This window comes from Syngnathus scovelli, chromosome 14, assembly GCF_024217435.2.
Source record: "Syngnathus scovelli strain Florida chromosome 14, RoL_Ssco_1.2, whole genome shotgun sequence".
NCBI lineage: Eukaryota > Metazoa > Chordata > Actinopteri > Syngnathiformes > Syngnathidae > Syngnathus > Syngnathus scovelli.
Genome location: NC_090860.1, coordinates 14,823,223 through 14,839,565, shown reverse-complemented (window position 1 = coordinate 14,839,565; position 16,343 = coordinate 14,823,223). Strand labels below are relative to the sequence as shown.

Here is a 16,343-nt window from a genome sequence, read left to right as displayed (position 1 = left end):
CGCCGTATACGTAGAGGAAGTTTGGATTTTCAATATGACATCAAATTTTTCAGATGTTCTGCAATTTGTCAATAACGTAGCCATAGCAGGCGTAGAGAGTCTGTTGTGATGACAGTACCCGCTTCAAGCTACAAGTTCAATCTTGTCAGCAGAATTTCTTTTAATAAATTCAAAAGTACTTCATTTGAAATTCATAACCGGAAGCGTAGTTGCATGTACGCTAACTTGTCTGCTACGCGTCAAGCGCGATTCTTTGGTGTTTTGGACGGTCCAAGCCGAAGCCGAAGCCGCTCACCAAAATGACGGCCAAGAAGTCTGGCTCACGACTGGAGACCGAAATAGAGCGGTGCCGTTCAGAAGGGCAATGGGATAAGATACCGGAGTTAGTTCGACAACTCTCAGCTAAGTTGATATCAAACGGTAAGATGTGTATTTATTTCGTCAAATGTACACGCGGCCTGCCTGCCTTCCTTCCTTCCTTCCTTCCTCCCATCGGACTTCCTGACAGCGGAAAACATACTAACGTACTTATGTCTACATTATGCCAGATGATAAAACGATGTTAACCAAGAAAACAGGTGATAGTCCTATCGCTATAACGCCTACGGAACCAAAATGATTACAAACACACATTAGTACCCAGCCCCCTGCCATATCAATTTAGTTGTGCTGGATTCTGCAAAATCCTTTAACCATAGATGTTTGTTTGATTTATTTCACTGTAATATTAGCTGTCACTTGCTGCTTCGTAAGCAGAAACACAGATGAAATTTGATTGTCACCCATGCTAGCTGTGAAATTAGCCTTAACGTGTATTATTTAAAGTTGTGGCCTTCTCGAAAATGGCAAAACCTTTTTAAAGCTTATTCTGACATTTTAAATATCATTGACTACGCCAGGGCTAAGGGGTGCCATTGCTTCTTCTGATGTTCGTGTACCCCAGTTAAGCCCTCCAGCATTTTATTCAATATTCCCCCAAATATTTCTACATCGTTTGATCATCCCCAGCCCATACGTAAAGCCCCTCTTTTGCACTCAGGGGGGAAAACAATCCTGGAGCCAAGCCTGCATAAATGTCCTTGGTCACAGACTGGGATCAGCAATAGGATTATGTGTCATAATTCTGCTTGGTATGTGTTCTAGGCACAGTATGGTGCTGTCATACACATCTCGTCCACAGCAATTTTCGTATCGAAACTTCCCTATTTTTTGATCTTTACTCTCAAATTGACATGTCAACATTCTTAAACTACTGCCACGGCTTAATCATACTAGAGGTGCACTGATTATCCACAATTAATTGATTAATAAATTAATCCATTATTATGATGATAATCTATTCATGGTTTAGATTTTTTATTTATTTAAAATACATGTATGTTCAAATATTTGGAATGCTTGGATTGATTATTTGTCTTGAATCAAATGGCATGTTAGCAACAAAAGAAATTAAAACGTTTTTTTAACCAATTTTTCAACCAAATCACAATTTAGTTGCAGGCCTGAATCATTTCTTGTTGTCATTATTGATTTAAATAAATAGGTTGAAGATTTGCCAGATTGATGAATCTTTTATGAATGTATCACATTTCAATCAGAGGTGGGGTCACCAGCCAATCATGGTGAGGAACTTTTTGTTTTTCAATGAATATTTCAATGTGCGCAGATGACCTCGGAGAGCTGTTGTTGGGGGAATGCAAGCTTCTGACATACCTGAAGGAAAATCCAATCAAGCAGGGTGCGAGTCCGAGAGGCCCGCGACCAAAACTGGTGGAGGTCAGGAAGCACCTTACTGCTGCTCTGGACAGAGGAAACCTCAAGGTGACCATCCATGGCCAGCCATCGCACTATATACACCTTGGTCGCTTGCCGTTCCTTTTTCTTCATTTGTGTAGAGACATCATAATGCCATTTTTAATATATGTCTGCTTTCCAGGCTGATTACCTCCAAGAAGCAAGTCTGCTCATGGCCAAACTTAGTTATGTTGAAGCAGAGTACAAAGACGCTTTAGGTAACACACCAGCTTTCAGATGAAATAGGCTTTATGTATGATTAAAATCCCCCAAGTAATAGAGTTGATTCTTTGCAGGTCACTATAATAGAGTCAATATAGATGACATGCAGCTGGCAGGAGCTCCCGTGTATAGGCTGTGTATGATCGCAGAAGCCTATGCCACTAAAGGTACACAAATACAAGACACTTCTTTTATTTGGTATGTATGTTACGCTGTGACAGTGCTCTCTCTCGCTCTCGCTCAGGCTTGTGTCTGGAGAAAGTGCCAGCTGCCTCTCCGCTGCTGTCCAATAAGAATGCCGGTTCTCCCTCCGCCAATCGGAACAGAACTGAGCGAGAGCAAGAAATCATCATCTGCTATGAAAAATCTGGAGACATTGCGCTGCTGTATCTGCAGGAGGCTGAGAAGGTGAGCGTTTTGCTAGCAATTCTGCTAATGAGCTCATTTTAAACCATCTTACTATTGCAGAACAAAATGAAGAATTCCATCATTGCAACCTCCCATAACCTTGTGGTGCTGTTGGAGTAGTCATCGCAATTCTTTTCATTTTCTCAGGCACTGTCCGCTGGAATTCAGAATCGCAGCCCGAAACCTGGTCCGACTTCCCAGGACCAGGAACTAGGTTACTTTCTTGAGACAGGCCTACAGAGAGCCCATGTCATCCACTTTAAGAACGGGTAAGACAAAGACTTACTCACCTCTGCTCTTGCAAGGTCCAGAAACTCTTCTACACTTACTTCTCCACAGCCAATGAGAGAGATGTCACCCGTTGGCACCAAAGCAATCATTTTTGGTGTTGCCCTCAGCACAAAACTTGACTTGGCAGTGTAGCTATGATTGGTTAAAAAAAAAAAAAGAAAAAGAACATTGGCAAATTTGCAAATGTTGACTCACTAATATGTGAGGTATTGTTCTCATTTGCAGTTTGTAATCATCTAAAAAGCTGCTGAATTCCGCACAAAACTAATAGTGGCTGAATGGGTCATCTTGAAAATGGGTGCAAGACTTGTTAATTATACAAGAATTGTTTATTAATTCCCCTAGCACATTTCTTTTCATGAAACCTTTTCAGAAACCTGACGCAAGGTGTCGGGCGATTTCGAGAAATTCTCCGAGCTATTGAGACCAGGACAACGCAGAATCTGCGCATGGTATGGAATGAGCTACAACTTTGCCTTTTGTTAGGTGGCAGACTTTGTTCAGGCCTTCCGTTGAATTCTAGTACTTTGTCACAGATGCAGTTGTATCCGAAAGCGCTCTGGAAATACATGTGCGCGCCTTTGTGTGTTTAGACCATTGCCAGACAGCTTGCCGAGATCTTGCTCCGAGGAATGTGCGAGCAGAGTTACTGGTCTCCAGTGGAAGACCCGCCCACCGTGTCACCGCTGGACGATCCCACGCGACAAGGTCACATCCAGAGCAAAAAGTACAGCTTAAGCCGACGCCCACGAGTGTACTCGGGAGAGAAGTAAGCACAAATGTTTTTGCTGTCAGTTGAGCATCAGCACATGTTCAAAATGATCTGTTGCTGTGATTGACTGTTCAGATTAGTAGGCTGATGACTGCTGCTTTAAGCCGATATTCATTTTTCTTTTTAACGAAACAAAATCAACACTTCAATTAATTTTGATGCCAAAAGGACATGTGTTTACTAGCCCATTCGTAATGTGCAGTTTTCAAGTGTCTCATCTTGTTTCTGTCCTTGTTTTAAATTCCATCGTTTCTTTCTTTCTTTCTTTCTTTCTTTCTTTCTTTCTTTCTTTCTTTCTTTCTTTCTTTCTTTCTTTCTCTCCCACAGTATTTTTTGCCCCCAGGAGAACACAGAAGAAGCATTATTGCTGCTCCTCATCAGTGAGTCCATGGTAAGTCGTGCGCAAATGGGGGGGGGCTCCAACGTAATACCTTCTCACCGTCAAATGGTTTCTTCTCTGCTGTGTCCGTATCCCAGGCCAACCGTGATGCCGTCCTGAGCAGGATTCCGGAGCACAATAATGATCGAATCATTAGTCTCCAGTCTGCCTCTGTGGTGTACGACCTGCTGACCATAGCTTTGGGCAGGAGGGGGCAGTATGAGATGCTATCAGAGGCAAGTAACATGCCAGTCTTCCTGTAGAGACATACCCGTAGTTGACAATCACGCACTGTCCAAACATGAAAAAAGAAATCATATTATATAATATTAGGAAAGGTCTCCTTATTCATCCACTTGTCTCTAGTGCTTGGAGCGAGCCATGAAGTTTGCCTTTGAGGAGTTCCACTTATGGTACCAGCTTGCACTGTCTTTAATGGCTGCGGGCAAATCTGCTCGCGCCGTTAAAGTTCTGAAGGAGTGCATCCGTCTCAAGCCAGATGACCCCACCATCCCGCTGCTGGCGGTCAAACTGTGCATCGGACCCCTGCACTGGGTAACGGCTCTCCTCAAGTCACAAACCATAACACGTGTTTACATTTGAATGCGTATCCATCTACTTCTCCTAGTTGGATGAGGGTGAGTGCTTTGCCAAAATGGTCATTGACATGGGGGAGAAAGCAGCTGAGTTTCGCGCAAAAGGCTATCTGGCTGCCGGACTGGTTTATAGCCTCAAAGCCACCGACGGTAAGTTTGTTTGCCGCAAGCAGCGCAGCATTATTACCATATGTTGGCCTTTTTTATGAAGTAGCATATTAAAAACATTGGCTGAGATGCGTCAAACGGATGCCTGCTTATGGGGAAACGGGAGCTCGCTTGAAGGCACTTGAAAGCCGTTTCAGAAATTCAAATCAGATTCATTAACATAGGAACGAAGAAAATTGTTCAGTCCGCACGTGTGCGACTTGAATTTTTAATTTAAGCGCAGAGTAAGAACATTTCCATTCCCATTCCAGGCCCATTGTGTCTTTGTATAGTACACCTGACTGTTTTTTTTTTTTTTTTTTGCTTCCCCCCCCCTTTCACATCTCAACAGCATCATTGCGAAGCACCCAAGAAGAGTACCAGAGAAAAGCTTTGGCAGCCTTTCAGAGGTTTGCTGTCTCTTTCACTTCTTTCAGAACAAGCCTTCCTTTTTTGGACTCAAAAAGTTCACAATTGTAACCCTCCTAGATTAAGGTTGCCTTCACATTTTCTAATGTGAACGACGGGATGAACAGATCTGAATGGCATTTTTGAACACATCGATTTCCTCTCTGTCCTTTGACAGAGCTCAGAGTTTAGCTCCAACTGATCATCTGGCAGCCTTCTACCTTGCACTGCAGCTCGCTGTGTCCAGACAGGTAACCGACGGATGACCTTTGACATAGAGATGTGTGTTTCCCCAAAATGTAGAGAAAAGTAGTCTGTGTATGTATATGTGTGTGTGTGTGTGTAGATACCCGAGGCGCTAGGCTATGTTCGACAGGCCTTGCAGCTTCAAGGGGATGACGTTCACTCCCTTCACCTGCTGGCCCTGCTTCTCTCAGCACAGAAACACTACCAGGACGGTCTGAATATCATCGAAATGGCCCTATCGGAGTACCCCGAGAACTTCAAGTAAGACGCGCGCAAGCAAGCAAGCGTGCATGATGCAGCTCATTTCAACCGCAGTCTGACAATCTTGTGTTGACACGCCCCAAAGCTTGCTTTATACCAAGGTGAAGTTAGAGAGCATGTGCCGAGGATCAGAAGACGCTTTGCTCACCTGCAAACACATGCTGCAGATCTGGAAGAGCTTCTACAACCTGACAAATCCCAGGTATGCTCACGCACATTCACGGCTCCATGAGAATGCGAGTGCTCTAAGGTGCATTTTTGTTGTGGCAGTGATTCGGGGCGTGGGAGCAGTTTGTTGGACAGAGCTGTCGCTGACCGACGACAGCTAAATGCAATGACTCTGCCGGACTTCAGTGACCCAGATACAGGTAGGAACACGCAACAGACACGCTGCTGTTGTAGGAAAAAAACAAAACAACTAATATATATATATGTTGGTCGCTGGGGTAGTTATTTTGTATTCATTCTACGTCTTCTGTGGTCTTGATTATTTTGTTTTTCATTTCTTTATTTGCTCATTAATCCTAAACTATATTCACACGTAGGTTAGATTGTACGATCTTTTTTTTCTTTTCTATTTCACTCTTGACAATTTTGTGTTCCTTTGTTTTCCATTGTTTTATTTGTTTGACTGTTTGTGTTTTAGCCTCAGGTTCTTCCTCCTCTCACACTGGTTCTGAACCAGTATCCCCCACCTCCCCCTCCACCTTCTCCACTGTGTCTTCCCCGCTGTCCTCCCCACTGCCGAGCCCTTGTCCAGTTTTCATCCTCCAGCCTCCACCCAAAAAATCTTCCTTCTTGCCTCCGCCTCCCTCTCCTCCTCCTCCTCCTCCTTCTCCTCCTCCCCACCTGATGAGCGGCAAAGCCAGGACTCCCTCCTTTTGCAACCACATCACTCTTCGCCAGCTTTCCTCCAGCTGTAACGTGCCTCTAGCTTCTCTCAGCCCGTAGCATGGTGTGCATTGTGATGGCGAGCGCGCGCACACACACACACACACACACACACACAAAAAAAGTAGTTACCCCCTGTGAACATTTGGCCATGAGTTGTCTTATTTCAACCTCCCAGGCGTCTCACTAACGAATGCTCGCTTGTGAAGTCATGGCACTGATGGGACTGGAGGCTTTGTGAACTTCTGAACATTTCTCACAATGACATTTGATTTTAGTGGAAAATAACACTTGGCAGTTGAGCTATTTGACCTGACCTGACCTGACCTGACCGTGAGGCCCTTGTAAGCACTACTGTGATGCACTTTTGGCTTTTCTTTTGTTTCAACGTGATTGCTTGACCCTGTCTCTCTCTCTCTCTCTCTCTCTCTCTCTCTCTCTCTCTCTCTCTCTCTCTCTCTCTCTCTCTCTCTCTCTCTCTCTCTCTCTCTCTCTCTCTCTCCCTCTCTGTTTTAATCATTAACCAGGGCTTTTGTCTTTTTTTCCCCCATCTCCATTTTTTTGAAGGCGGCCCTCAGGACGCTAACGTACTTGGTTTTTCTTCCATGTTTTCTGTTTGTAAGTAGCCAAGTAAGCTCCATCTGACCTTACAAAAGTTTTCCATGTATCGCTTTCCTTTGTTGTAGTCACCTAGTTTTTTTTTCCTTTCTTGGTGAGATTGTAATTCATGTCCACATGAGGACTTTATTCGATGACCAGAGCACCATTATTTTCATGGCATCATTTCCCAGAGATGTTGCTGCTATTCAACATGTTTGGCTTTCACCAGCCGACGTTTTGCGTGCCTGAAAAAATGTCAGCCGCTGTAACAAACGAGCACATTGTTTGACCTACTAATCGCTGTACGTTGTGATTTAGCATGGTGGTGCAGAAATGATTCACGTGCGCTGCAGTGGTGTGTACTGATTAAAGTTCACAACTAAAAAAAACAAACAAACTGTGTGCCACAGTGAACAGATTTCTGGTTGAAACAAACCCAATTCCCCTCTAAAGGATTTTGATTTACCGTCAATCATAAGCACTACGAGTACTCTGGTTGGAATTCTGATTCCACCGTGGCACATAGCGGCGGCGACTTTATTGCCGTTTCCATACTTTGAAGAAGGAATGTCTTGGGATAATCACATACTGACTGATCTCCTTCCAGGTTCCGTGCATGCCACATCCATAGCAGCGAGTCGTGTGGAGCAGGCCTTGTCCGAGGTGGCCTCCTCCCTGCAGAGCAGCGCCCCCAAGCATGGACCCCTGCACCCTTGGTTGACTCTGGCTCAGATCTGGCTGCATGCTGGTACTTTCATCTCTTCTTAAATGTTTGTTTTTGTTTTTGTTTTTTTAAATCCTTCCAATCAATTCACAAGCTTGGGTTTTATTGGCCCGCAGTGAAATCCAATTTCTTTTGTTTTGTCAGACCTTTTCTGCTAACTCTACGGATTGCTTTGTTTTTGTTTTTTGCTTTTCTTTTGAAAATTGTTGTTTGCAATTCCCTTTCCTTCCCGACAGCCGAAGTCTACATCGGCATGTCCAAGCCTGCCGAGGCGTCGGCCTGCACTCAAGAAGCCGCCAACCTCTTTCCCACATCCCATAATGTCCTGTTCATGAGGGGGCAGATTGCAGAGCTCAGGGGAAACATAGATGAGGCTAAGCGCTGGTATGAAGAAGCCCTGTCCATCAACCCCACGCATGTTAAAACCATGCAGAGACTGGTAATACACTTTGACTCACACACACACAAACACACACTAGCTTGTGCCATTGTCTTATGTGTCCTCCTTTTGCCTTAAGTGTCTTCAGGCCCTTATGTCATTAGCTTGTGTGCTGTGGGACCATCAGATTAGATTTATAGCATAATTAGTCTTATTCATTGACGGTAATCAAACATGGGCAGCAAGAAGAAATCTGGTACATATTCATCTCTTGTGGTTTTCTGCTCTTCTCAGGGTCTTATTCTCCATCAGCTACAGCGCTACAGTCTGTCCGAAAAGGTTCTGAGGGATGCCGTGCAGGTCAACAGGTAGGTGTTAGCACATTTCTAGGTGCTCCTGTACTTCACTTCCATATGTTGTTTTGATTTTCTGCACAGTACGGCTCACGATGTGTGGAACAGCCTTGGCGAGGTGTTGCAGGCTCAAGGGAACGCTGCTGCTGCCACTGAGTGTTTCCTTACTGCTTTGGAGTTGGAGGCCAGTAGCCCCATCCTCCCCTTCACCATCATTCCTCGAGCACTATGAGACACACACATAGTTGCATAGTGGAGCGCAAAAACGGACCTGCGAGAAACACAGCAACTGCGCAGCATGCCTGCATGACACACGCACACATTCAGATTGTAGTCAAATGAGCAGGTCTCCCTTCCCAGAAGCAGCAGCCCTGTCCTGTCCTGTCTCCCTTTCCCAGAAGCAGCAGCCCTGTCCTGTCCTGTCCTGTCCTGTCCTGTCCTGTCCTGTCCTGTCCTGTCCTGTCCTGTCCTGTCCTGTTCTCTCATCCGTTCTGTTTCTGGTGCATTTTGACTCTGACCTTTCTTACATCAAGTTTGAAATCATGTTAAAGTAGTTGAAGCACTGACAGCAAATACAGGGAAGGCAAGTTTGTGTTTGTTCATCGATGACGCTTGTTTGTAAGGCAAGCGATTTGCGTCATCAAACTTCTCACACAAGGACTGCAAGTTAGTTCTTTCGGTCACGTTGGTACATGTATGCGTTAGTGGCCAAGGCGCAAACATCAGAAAGGAGCAATATTGAATGAAAGCATGAAGTCCTGATGCTAAAACTGAGTGAGGAAAGATGATTTGAGACAGTGTTGTGTCACAAGCCACCATTGCACATTGGATTTGTCAAATGTAGCCATGTTTCCTTTTCCAAGTTGTTTGATGAAAAGGTCCCTTGTATATTGTTATGCTGGTTCCCACTCCAAGCCAATACGGTCGTCGCACCAGTTTGCCAAGATTGAAACAAGATGACGTCCAAACTACCGGAAGCTTTCTCTCGTGCCAACTAGCCTGGCCTGTTAGCAGCTAAGCTACTGTACAGGTTTCGTAACATTGGTTGGACGCATTTATGCTGTTGCGTCACCAAATGGTGCACAAGGAAACAACTCCAAATTGTGCACACCAAATGTCATTGTCACCGCGCATGTATAGCAATCATAAAAGTGTCGAATCTTGTGTTTTTCTGTGTTTTGTGCATTGTAATGCAACCACTGTAGCTGGCTGCTTTAAGTGGAATTCAAATTGTACAGTGCCATGCGTATTATTGTTCTAGAAAATAAATTATAATTCTATTTTCCTCACAGATCATAATGTTACTGAGATCATGTCATATGTGGAATATGTACAAATTTGATGAGTGTTCCCTTTATGCTGTCAATGAATGAAGACAAGAATAAAAGTGGCTTTGACCTCAGGTTCACATGAATCTTTCCGTGTGTGTGCGTGTGCATGTGTGTCTCTTTTATTGAGCATTTCGCAGTACTGACAGCTTTTGTCCCGTGGTGTCATTACACCCCCCCAGTCAACTCTCAGGTATCACTGAGTGTCATTTCCTCCTCATGCTCATGACCTGTCCATAGACTACAATTCAAGGATGTGGGTCAAAAATGAGCCATATTAGAATCAATGTGTCTGTAATGCCATTTTTTTCATCTTCGCTAATAAAGTGGCCTGTTATTAGCTACACTCGAAAATGGCGGTGTACCTAATGGAGTGTCCGTGTCATTCCCTCGTTAAGTGCAGGTGCGTGAAAACTTTTAGCTCCTTTTGAACGTGAAAGAAGCTAAAAGTTTTCACGCACCTGCGCTTAACGAGGGTCACTTGGAAAACATGTTGGAACGCGGCCCGAGGACTAGAGCTTGACACTTGTGACCTTTGACCAATATATTTCCCTAATAAAGTGGCCTGTTATTAGGCACACTTTAAAATGGCGGTGTTCCTAATGGAGTGTCCGTGTGATTCCCTCGTTAAGTGCAGGTGCGTGAAAACTTTTAGCTCCTTTTGAACGTGAAAGAAGCTAAAAGTTTTCACGCACCTGCGCTTAACGAGGGTCACTTGGAAAACATGTTGGAACGCGGCCCTGAGGACTAGAGCTTGAGACCTATGACCTTTGACCATGATATTTCCCTAATAAAGTGGCCTGTTATTAGGTACACTTGAAAATGGCGGTGTACCTAATGGAGTGTCCGTGTGAGTCCCTCGTTAAGTGCAGGTGCGGGAAAACTTTTAGCTCTTTTTGAACGTGAAAGTGGCTAAAAGTTTTCCCGCACCTGCACTTAACGAGGGTCACTTGGAAAACATGTTGGAACGCGGCCCTGAGGACTAGAGCTTGAGACCTGTGACCTTTGACCATGATATTTCCCTAATAAAGTGGCCTGTTATTAGGTACACTTGAAAATGGCGGTGTACCTAATGGAGTGTCCGTGTGAGTCCCTCGTTAAGTGCAGGTGCGGGAAAACTTTTAGCTCTTTTTGAACGTGAAAGTGGCTAAAAGTTTTCCCGCACCTGCACTTAACGAGGGTCACTTGGAAAACATGTTGGAACGCGGCCCGGAGGACTAGAGCTTGACACTTGTGACCTTTGACCATAATATTTCCCTAATAAAGTGGCCTGTTATTAGGTACACTTGAAAATGGCGGTGTACCTAATGGAGTGTCCGTGTGAGTCCCTCGTTAAGTGCAGGTGCGGGAAAACTTTTAGCTCTTTTTGAACGTGAAAGTGGCTAAAAGTTTTCCCGCACCTGCACTTAACGAGGGTCACTTGGAAAACATGTTGGAACGCGGCCCCTCGAGGACTGGAGGTCGACACCCCTGGTTTAAGTGAAAAGTGCCACACCCGCCCTCACCCCCACTTTCTGATTGGCTGTTTGATCTGTGACATCACTCGGACACTCCATTAGGTACACCGCCATTTTCAAGTAATGCCACTTTATTAGGGAAATATCATGGTCAAAGCTTAAGTGAAAGTGAAAAGTGCCAGACCCGCCCTCACCTCATGGACACGTTACGTTCTCTTTTGCAAGCATGAACACAAAGGCACAAAAGGTAGCGTTCAGTTCACTGTATTTTATTGGAAAAACAATGTAAAGACTGGGATGTACAACTTGGAATGTAGATCAATTGAATGAAAGAGAACAGTTGGACTGGGCAAATACATACACGAGCACGCACGAGCATACATTCATACTCACACACCTTATACAGATAGAAATAGAGCACACGGTGGGTTTCCAGCCACCTATTTTTATTTGGATTTTCAACAATTGTGAAAATAAATGGAAAGACTACAAATGAAAAGCCCCTAATCAATGAGACTGACAGGCAGCTGACACATGATGTCGTCTTACGGCGCGGTCTCCTCTCCTCCCAAATGGGAATAAGTTGAATGTACATATTTTGTATCTATAATGATTTCATGAAAAAGATTGAAAACATTTGGATGGAAACCCCACGAGTGAGTCGCTCCCCTTTAAAAGTGAACCCAAATTAGAAAGTTTCCCGCCCGCATGCTTTAGTGATTATGACAGATGGGCTGGCTCCCCGCAACACGACAACTGACACCTCGGCCACAAATCACACACTTGGAAAAGCATCAGGTAAGGTCAATAGCTCCACCACAATTCCTTTTCCAACATGTGCATGTGGCCCAAGTCCTCCTTCCGGCCACTAGCGTTTGGAAAGCCTCGGTCACCAAGACGACAAAGAAAATCAACAGGAGGTGTGAAGAAAGGCAGGCGGCCCTTTCATGCATTGCTTTCGTTTTTAGAGCCGGTTAAATACGGACGTGTGCCAACATTCATTGTCAAAAGGATTAATCTGAAGTGTTTGAGTAAAAGTCGATTTTTAAAAGAGGCAAGTGACTGATTCCGCTTCATCTGGTAGTCATCATCTGAACAAATTCTGCAAACACACAATGGCAAAAATGAGAGCCGTGCTGAACAGCAAGTGATAGTCGCGGGCAAAAATGCGCAGTACCATCGTAGTTGACCTGGCCGTCTCCGTCCATGTCCGCTTCTCGAATCATCTCGTCCACTTCCTCGTCCGTCAGCTTTTCGCCCAGATTGGTCATCACGTGACGCAGCTCCGCCGCACTGATGTAGCCGTTGCCGTCCTGTCCGAGCCAGCCAGCGAGCGCACGTTAGCTAAGGAATACGACGGAGGCCGGCGAGACAGACTTGCCTTGTCAAAGACCCTGAACGCCTCCCTGATCTCCTCCTCGCTGTCGGTGTCCTTCATCTTCCTGGCCATCATCGTCAAGAACTCGGGAAAGTCGATCGTCCCGTTGCCTAGGTGATGGACGGTAACAAAAATCATAATCGCACCATGTGGGCAAAAGGCAAAGACCAGTGGAGAAATCGGAGGCGCCACCGTACCGTCGGCATCCACCTCGTTGATCATGTCCTGGAGTTCGGCCTCTGTGGGGTTCTGCCCTAGCGACCTCATGACGGTGCCCAGCTCCTTTGTGGTGATGGTTCCGTCTCCGTCCTTGTCGAACAGGGAGAAGGCCTCCTTGAACTCTGCACACGAGGCAAGGTGGAAAGCGAGCGCCATTTAAAAAGGGGTAGCCACTTTGCATGCCACTCAGTGGATGGTGTGCTTTCTCACCGGCAATCTGCTCCTCTGTTAGTTGTTCAGCCTGCAACAAAAACCAAGAGAGAAGCATTACAGATATGAATGCAACTACTTTCAACCCAGGCGTCAGCGGGCCGATGCTAAACTGAGAAGAAGAAGAGGAAAAAAAAGGGACTTGGAGGCTGTTTGTTCATCAAACATCCACAGGGTCCAAGTTTGAGAATGCAAACATTTGACAGGTTGATTTCCTTTGAGCATGGTCTAGGACTACTGATGAAGCGAAGCCTATGGCGGAAGCCCGGCAAGGAGACGGAAGGGGCGGGGGGGGCAAAGAGGGAGGGGCTCAAATGCTGACCATGTCATGTGCAATTCTGCAAGTCACTGAACCAAAACAAAGAAGTGAGCACCACATCAGAAGACAGCAAGCACAACCTTAAGTCCCTCAAAGCAGATATCGGTGAGGTCCGTCACCAGCTTCAGCGCTTTGGGCTCGCTTTTTGTTTTGCCCAGGCCGCTTTGTGGTAAGCGCCCTCCTCCTTTCCGCTGCTTGTGTTCCGCTCCTCCGCTTTTGCCGCTCAGGCCGTCCAGCGCGGTCCGCAGCGCCGCCAAGCCCCCGGCCAGGCCCCCGGCCAGGCTTTGCGCCTGCTCGTCGGAGCGGACCAGCTGCTTTTTCACCTCCGCCAGCTCGTCCCTGGCGGATCGCAAGTGGTCCCTGGTGTCCTGCATCTCTCGGAGCAGAGCGTCCACGCGGCCGGACCAGCACTCCATCAGCATGTGGAGGAAGGCCTTGTAGTTGCTCTCCTGCTGTTGGAGGAGTTGCTCATAGAAGTGCTGTTGCTCCTCCAAGAGGTCATAGACAGACCACAGGCTGACCAACTCATCTCTTAGCGGGTAGAGGGTCACCTTTTTGGGCAGCATTATGAAAGCGGGCGAGAAGGATCCTTGGGACGGCAGACAACTGAATGGTGGGCATCACAACGCTCATCTGACTTGACTTCAGAGAAGCGGCTCCGTCCGTCCGTCCGTCCGTCCGTCCGTCTCTTGCGTGGCCGGACACGCTGGCATGTGAATGGGACCTACGCTTGGCTGTCAAAGTCTGACGGCACAGGCAAAGCCTCCAGCTCCATTTCAAGCGATGACAGCGACAGTAGCATCTCCCGGAGAGGATCGCTTGGCAGGTAATCGGAGATCCTAGACGCAACTAATGGAAGGAAACTCAACACACGACACTGGCGTCCATTTGGAGCTGAAAAAGCGCATCATGGCTACAAAGGGCAGATAAGTGAGAACTTGGAGAGATTGTCTCGGGCCCCAATTTTCCAATCACAAAGGGTGCAAGTAGGGCTGTCACTACTGAAATGATGATGATTCGATCAATTAGTCCACTGATTCATCGAATCATCGGATACATCTTTATTTGGATTCAAGCGTATTAAAACAAATTCTCCTGGTAGTATTTCATGAATGAAAACAACTCCATGATTGGCCCGTACTTGATTTGCAAATCTGGCGTGTAAGTCCGCCACTTATACATTTATGCACAAATACTGGATGGTAGTTGGGAATGTGACACAGCTAGCTAGCCATTTTGTAGCAAGGGTCGCCGGCGTGCTGGAGCTTATCCCAGCTGCCCTCGGGCAGTAGGCGGAGTACACCTCGCATGTTACTTAAAACATTGCCTATGCCGTTAAAGCTTTTACGGTTGCAACACTTGAAGATAATCCCAGAGGGAAAATTCAGCGATTGCACCAGTGCAGCACGAAGCCGATTTGGAAAAAAAGAAAAATAGGATGTGACAACACTAACAACAACAACAAAAAAAAGGTTGACAACTTGTTTTTACTTTCTCATTATACCAGCAAACAAAAAGCAGGTATTGAGTCAATGAGCCGAGAATGAAGATGATTGACTTTACATCATCCCCTCGGGCCAATTTGTTTTGAAAATGAGAACAACTTGACGAGCAGCATTACAGAATGGCTGAAAATATTCACGTACAACTCCACTATGGAAAATTGTAAAAGATATGCAAAGCTCCTAAAGAGTATGTTTACCTAGCATGAATATTGACAGATGAAAAACTTTAATAACCGGTTTGTTCATAGATTTGCTGGAATTCCAATTTGAACAGAGAAAATGGCAACATCAGCAGCCGTTTCTTTATGCATTACAGTCCTACATCAATGATAGCTAGAGCTAGATAGATAGTGTGACGAAGATCACTCCAGTTGAAATAGTTTTGCCTTACTTGTCCAACTGGTTTTGGAAACTCTTTGCCAAACCAGGTATGCAGTTTGTTGCATTTTGAACCAGACCGGTTTTTAGGAGCCATTTTTCTCCATTAGGTGTGTTTCATTTGGAACATCAACTGCTTGAGAGGAAATCAAACTGCCAGTCAGCATTACACAAAAACATAGACGCTGGCCGATTCAACATATCCAAGAAACAGAAGAGAATTCCAATTCTACAGACAAGAGCGGTCGGTGTCATCTCACCTGCATTCACTTGGTTTGCATGTTCCTATTGACACTTTGCACACATGCTTCCAAGCAAACGTCACTGTGTGTGCAGTGCAACCACTGGAGTTAACCAAGTCGCCAATCGCAAATTAGGAAAATGCTTCTGCGCTATGGTATCACTTGAAAAAAATGCTCTGCAATTTGCTAAATAAGTTGTGAGCAACGCTATCCAGTGGAACCCTGTGGGGGGCTTTACACAGCCTCAAACGGCTCTTACTTCCTGCAAGCGAGCTTCATATGGACGTGGAATTTCAATCTACTAGAAGCTCCAAGCTGGGATGCCTCGCATTTTACGCAGTTTTTTGGAAACAAAAAGTTCATTCAAGACACTCACCATGGGTGGTTGAGGTGCACTTGCGTGAGGTTGGCTGTCTGGCGGAGAGCAAATGGGCGTATGAGCGAGCGAGCGGGCCGCTTGCTTGGAGGCGGGGACGCGAGTCTGATCGCTCCTCCACGTTTGAACGTATTCCTCCGCACTGTACTCATTCGTCTCCCTCTTTACGCACCACCGTCTCGTTGATACAATACCATATATATATATATACACACATCCAGCATCGCTGATATCGATACAAACACTTTACAATGACATGATGGAATATCGTCAACCTTGACTGAGGCCAATCGTTACATGTCACACACTACCACTAGCAGTTAAGCGCCATTGGCTTTCCGGAAGTCTTTTCTGTTGGCGGAAGAATATATGTTTTGAAAAAGTGTTGCATTCGAGTAGCGATTCCTGATTGGGCAAATCAGAGCCGCAACATTGGGCACGGTGCGCATCGGCCGCTGAT

General features: G+C 45.7%; 2 protein-coding genes across 6 annotated transcripts; one reads left to right on the top strand and one right to left on the bottom strand.

Annotated features, from left to right (window-relative positions):
- The first annotated feature begins 130 nt into the window (after positions 1 to 130).
- On the top strand, positions 131 to 8,856 carry ttc7b (tetratricopeptide repeat domain 7B). Of its 5 annotated transcripts, none has more exons than XM_049741167.2 (23): positions 131 to 420; positions 1,667 to 1,821; positions 1,937 to 2,012; positions 2,091 to 2,183; positions 2,261 to 2,424; positions 2,572 to 2,693; positions 3,089 to 3,167; positions 3,309 to 3,484; positions 3,815 to 3,878; positions 3,965 to 4,102; positions 4,233 to 4,421; positions 4,495 to 4,612; positions 4,962 to 5,019; positions 5,196 to 5,268; positions 5,364 to 5,524; positions 5,610 to 5,726; positions 5,795 to 5,892; positions 6,171 to 6,443; positions 6,983 to 7,033; positions 7,623 to 7,763; positions 7,976 to 8,178; positions 8,413 to 8,486; positions 8,556 to 8,856. In XM_049741167.2, the coding sequence occupies exons 1-23, from the start codon at positions 300 to 302 to the stop codon at positions 8,701 to 8,703; spliced, it is 2,892 nt and encodes a 963-aa protein (XP_049597124.1). In that variant the 5' UTR covers positions 131 to 299; the 3' UTR covers positions 8,704 to 8,856. The 5 variants fall into 5 exon arrangements, with proteins under 5 accessions (XP_049597124.1, XP_068509065.1, XP_049597128.1 ...); XM_068652964.1 differs by lacking the exon at positions 6,983 to 7,033 and adding an exon at positions 1,040 to 1,130; XM_049741171.2 differs by lacking the exon at positions 6,171 to 6,443.
- Positions 8,857 to 11,504: 2,648 nt separating this feature from the next.
- Positions 11,505 to 16,021, bottom strand: LOC125981264 (calmodulin-1). Its single transcript, XM_049741223.2, has 6 exons — positions 15,884 to 16,021; positions 13,064 to 13,094; positions 12,832 to 12,975; positions 12,638 to 12,744; positions 12,434 to 12,569; positions 11,505 to 12,358 (listed from the first exon to the last, which is right to left on the bottom strand). Exons 1-6 carry the CDS (start codon positions 15,884 to 15,886, stop codon positions 12,330 to 12,332), a joined length of 450 nt encoding a protein of 149 aa, XP_049597180.1. The 5' UTR covers positions 15,887 to 16,021; the 3' UTR covers positions 11,505 to 12,329.
- Between the last annotated feature and the right edge of the window lie 322 nt (positions 16,022 to 16,343).

Bases quoted from the DNA above. Each gene is read 5' to 3' on its own strand.
- ttc7b (XM_049741167.2), top strand. From the start codon at position 300: ATGACGGCCAAGAAGTCTGGCTCACGACTGGAGACCGAAATAGAGCGG. The intron at 2,184-2,260 runs GTACACAAATAC...GCTCTCGCTCAG, and splicing joins AGAAGCCTATGCCACTAAAG to GCTTGTGTCTGGAGAAAGTG. The intron at 4,103-4,232 runs GCAAGTAACATG...ACTTGTCTCTAG, and splicing joins AGTATGAGATGCTATCAGAG to TGCTTGGAGCGAGCCATGAA.
- LOC125981264 (XM_049741223.2), bottom strand. The intron at 12,976-13,063 runs GTGAGAAAGCAC...CCTCGTGTGCAG, and splicing joins AACAGAGGAGCAGATTGCCG to AGTTCAAGGAGGCCTTCTCC. The intron at 12,359-12,433 runs GTACTGCGCATT...GTGTGTTTGCAG, and splicing joins CGGCCAGGTCAACTACGATG to AATTTGTTCAGATGATGACT.